Source organism: Myotis lucifugus, unplaced genomic scaffold, assembly GCF_000147115.1.
Source record: "Myotis lucifugus unplaced genomic scaffold, Myoluc2.0 scaffold_1085, whole genome shotgun sequence".
NCBI classification, from domain to species: Eukaryota; Metazoa; Chordata; class Mammalia; order Chiroptera; family Vespertilionidae; genus Myotis; species Myotis lucifugus.
Window position 1 is genome coordinate 63,148 of NW_005872133.1, and position 3,329 is coordinate 66,476.

General features: G+C 60.9%; 1 protein-coding gene across 1 annotated transcript in view; it reads right to left on the bottom strand.

Moving 5' to 3' along the window:
- The window catches only part of LOC102419801 (leukocyte immunoglobulin-like receptor subfamily A member 6), a 23,823-nt gene extending 20,494 nt beyond the window's left edge, over nucleotides 1-3,329 (bottom strand). Inside the window, exons 1-6 of the mRNA XM_023747991.1 lie at nucleotides 3,222-3,329; nucleotides 2,874-3,040; nucleotides 2,719-2,754; nucleotides 2,272-2,556; nucleotides 1,823-2,125; nucleotides 1,315-1,611 (exon numbers count right to left, since the gene is read on the bottom strand). Coding sequence (XP_023603759.1) covers nucleotides 1,315-1,611; nucleotides 1,823-2,125; nucleotides 2,272-2,556; nucleotides 2,719-2,754; nucleotides 2,874-2,907 — 955 coding nt within the window. The 5' untranslated portion in view covers nucleotides 2,908-3,040; nucleotides 3,222-3,329. The remainder of the gene's footprint in view (nucleotides 1-1,314; nucleotides 1,612-1,822; nucleotides 2,126-2,271; nucleotides 2,557-2,718; nucleotides 2,755-2,873; nucleotides 3,041-3,221) is intronic.

Sequence of the window (3,329 nt, forward strand, 5' to 3'; positions counted from 1 at the left end):
CTGTCCCTCCCTGTACAGTGTCAACCGTCAATGAGAACAGAGGAGACAGGCTCCTGGAGGTCTTTCCTTGTGGGGCCCCTCTCTCAAGAGGTCAGGGCCAGAACTGACAGGAAATGTAAGATTTGCGCCCTGATTCACATTTTTAACACGTGCAGACATGGAAGCCCAGGCAGGGGAAGGGCGTGTCCAAGTGAGGGACTTCAGAGAGGCCTGAACTCCCACAAGACTCAGCCCTGTCCCCATGGAGGCACCCACCACCTCCTCGCAGACCCCCATTTCCCTTCTGTGGGCCTGACTCCCTGGGTGGGGGAGACTGATCCCCAGAACCCCTGGGGCCTGTGGTTCCCTGAAATCTGTCCCAGCTCCCAGCAGCCTTAGGACACAGCCTGCCCTTAGCGCATGGGTGGCATTAGGTCCTCAGACTCAGAACTGCCCAGGGGAGCTGTCTCCCTCTGAGCAAAGAGGACCACGTGGGAGGGGGGCTGGGTCCCAGGGGGCCTGGGAAGGACAGGAAGAGGGGGAGAGTCTGGGGCTGACCCTTAAGCCCCCCTCAGGCAGAGTCCTCACTAAGTCCCTCCCACCGCCCACCTGGCACCTTCTGGACCAGATGAGGAGGAGTGGGGAGGGGATAAGAGGTTTCTGAGGGGCAGATCTCCTCCGGGTGACCATCCCTACAGCCCCTCCCTCCCTTTCAGCCCATGATTGTTCTGGGGACAGGACCCTGAGCTGACAGCTCAGCAGACAGGTCAAGGCCCCTCACCTGAGACCAGGAGCTCCAGGGGCTCACTGGGGAGTGACAGCAGGAAGGGGGAGGTGCTGACTGAGCTGTAGCACCTGTAGGTGCCCCCGTGGGCTGAGGTCACAGGACTCATGGAGAACTCTGCCTGGTACTGCTGAGCTGGATGCTTTGATCTCAGACGCAGGGGGGGATCGGCTGCCCCCTCTTTGGACAGAAGGAACGTGTCCCTCCAGCTCTGTGACTGACACAGCAGGGTCACGTTCTGTCCTGAGGCCACCCTGGGGCCTGGCTGCACCAAGAGTGATGGTCTGTCAGGCAGGTGTCCTAGAGAGAGGAGGGAGTTGAGGGCTGCCTGCCCACCTTGTTCTGGCCTGAGAGTCACCAGGCCTCTCTCTGAGGACCCTCCTCTCTGTCTGTTTCTGTCTCTCTGGGTTTCTCCATCTCCCTTCCCACCCCCCGTCTCTCTTGTCTCTCTCCCTCCCTGGGGCCTGCACTTTCATTCTGGTCTCCCCACCTTAGACCCCAGCAGGGGCTGTGCAGAGTCTGGTCCCTGAGTGAACCCACTGGCTCCTCACCTGCCACCAGGATGTCCAGGGGGTCACTGGGGGCCGACCACTCAGAGGAGACGTTGTATCCACCGTAGCATCTGTACCGGCCCCCGTGGGAGCCATTGGTAATGTCCAGGGGGAAGTGGGCCTGAGAGAGCCCAGCCTGGGGCTGCAGGACAAGGCTCTGGGGGAGGTCCCGTCCCCCCTCCTTGTGCAGAGCGAATCTGTCATAGCCGATATCAGAGCGACACTGGAGGGTCAGGCTCTGTCCAGAGGCCACGATGGGGCCCTGCTGGCTGAGGAGGGAGGGCTTCGGAGACTTACCTGGGGAGACCAGACATGAATTACAGGGGCTGCTCCTCCCATAACTCCTTTCTCCTGTCCTGGCCCCCAGGTCTCACGGTCTCTCTCTGTGTCTCTGGCCTAGAAGCCTCAGTGCTCCCCTCACCCTCTCACATGGGACTCCCATCACAGCAAAGATGCCAATAATGTACCTGGTGCCTCAATCTATGGATGGGACAATAATGGGACTCACCTGGGACCAGGAGCTCCAGGGGGTCACTAAGTGGTGAGCACACCTGAGATATATTCCTGTAGCAGCCATAGCATCTTAATGTCCATCTGTGAATGGGGGTCACGGGGCCCACAGGAAACAGGGCCTGGGACTGCCCACTGGGCTGTGGCTGTGAGTCCAGGGTCCAGGAGAGCCTGTGGTCTCCTTCCTCAGTCAGAATGAACCTGTCAAATCCCTGCCCTGAGCCACACCTGAGGGTCACATTCCCTCCTGAGGTCACCACAGGGCTGGGCAGGGCTGAGAGGCTGGGTTTGCTGTAGGATCCTAGGAGAGGAGGAGGCAGCGTGTTAAATGGGGCTCACTCCTCCCTCATGTCCCCCAGGGCTGGGCTGTGAGAGGGAGACACCCTGAAAACAGACCCCCTTCCTGAGAGTAGAGCCTGTGGCTGGGACCCCTGAGTGTCCTCTCACCTGTCACCACCAGCTCCAGGGGGTCACTGCGCTCTGACCCGCTTTTGGAGCTGAGGTAGTAACACTGATATCTCCCTGCATCATGCTCTGTCATGTGTGTGATGGAGAACTTGGCCTTGTCTCCTGGCTCCTGTAGCTTCTGTCTTTTCCATGGTGCTGGGCTTCCCTCTTTCTCCAGATGGTACTCCTCAGCCCCTGAGGTCCCCTCACACCAGATGGTCACGGGGCTCCCCCGGGGGATCACAGGGCTTGGCTCAGCCCAGAGGGTGGGCTTGGGGAGGGGCCCTGGAAGGAATCAGAGGCTGGGTCACAGGACATTCCCACCCCTGGTCCCAGCTCTCAGTCCCAGATGCCCCCCATCTGTAAGACAGTACCTTCCCTAGCTTCCCATGGGGTGGCCCTTGTCCCCAGTGAGGAGTGGGGCCTGGGACACCTGGGGTGACTCACCTGCCTGCACTGGGGTCCTGAGGCCCACACTCAGCCCTGGAAGAGAGTCCCTGTGAGAGATTTGCCCTGAACCCTGAGCAGCACCCTCCTGCCCATGAGCCTCCTGAGTCCTGGGGTCCTGACAGCCCAGGTCTCCCCTCCCCCTCTCATCTCACCGAGGCAGAGCAGGGCCATGAGGGTGGGGGTCATGGCGTCTTCTCCCTGTGGCCTCAGCTGAGTGGATGGAGGAGATCGCAGGGCCAGCAGGATGTACACAGAGACACACAGATGGTGGTCACTTAGAGGCCGGTCCTCCCTGTCACAGGGTTGTCACATCAGCAGCCTGCAGGTGAGTGCACAGCCTGGCTCTCATTTCCACGGTGAAGCAGGAATTAGACCCGGAGCCTCCTGAGACGCCCCTTGCAGGTGAGGTGACCCAGGGCACGTCCTTCCCTGTCAGAGCCTCCCCCACGGGGCCTCCTCCCTCCTCAGCCCGTCCATCAGCACCTCCCTGTGGTCCTCACCATGGACAGTGTCACCCGGGCCCTGGAGACGCTTCAGGAAGACCTGGGTCCCTGTGGCCCGCAGAGCTCAGATCAGCAGGGACACGCTCACCCTCCAACTGTGCAGCT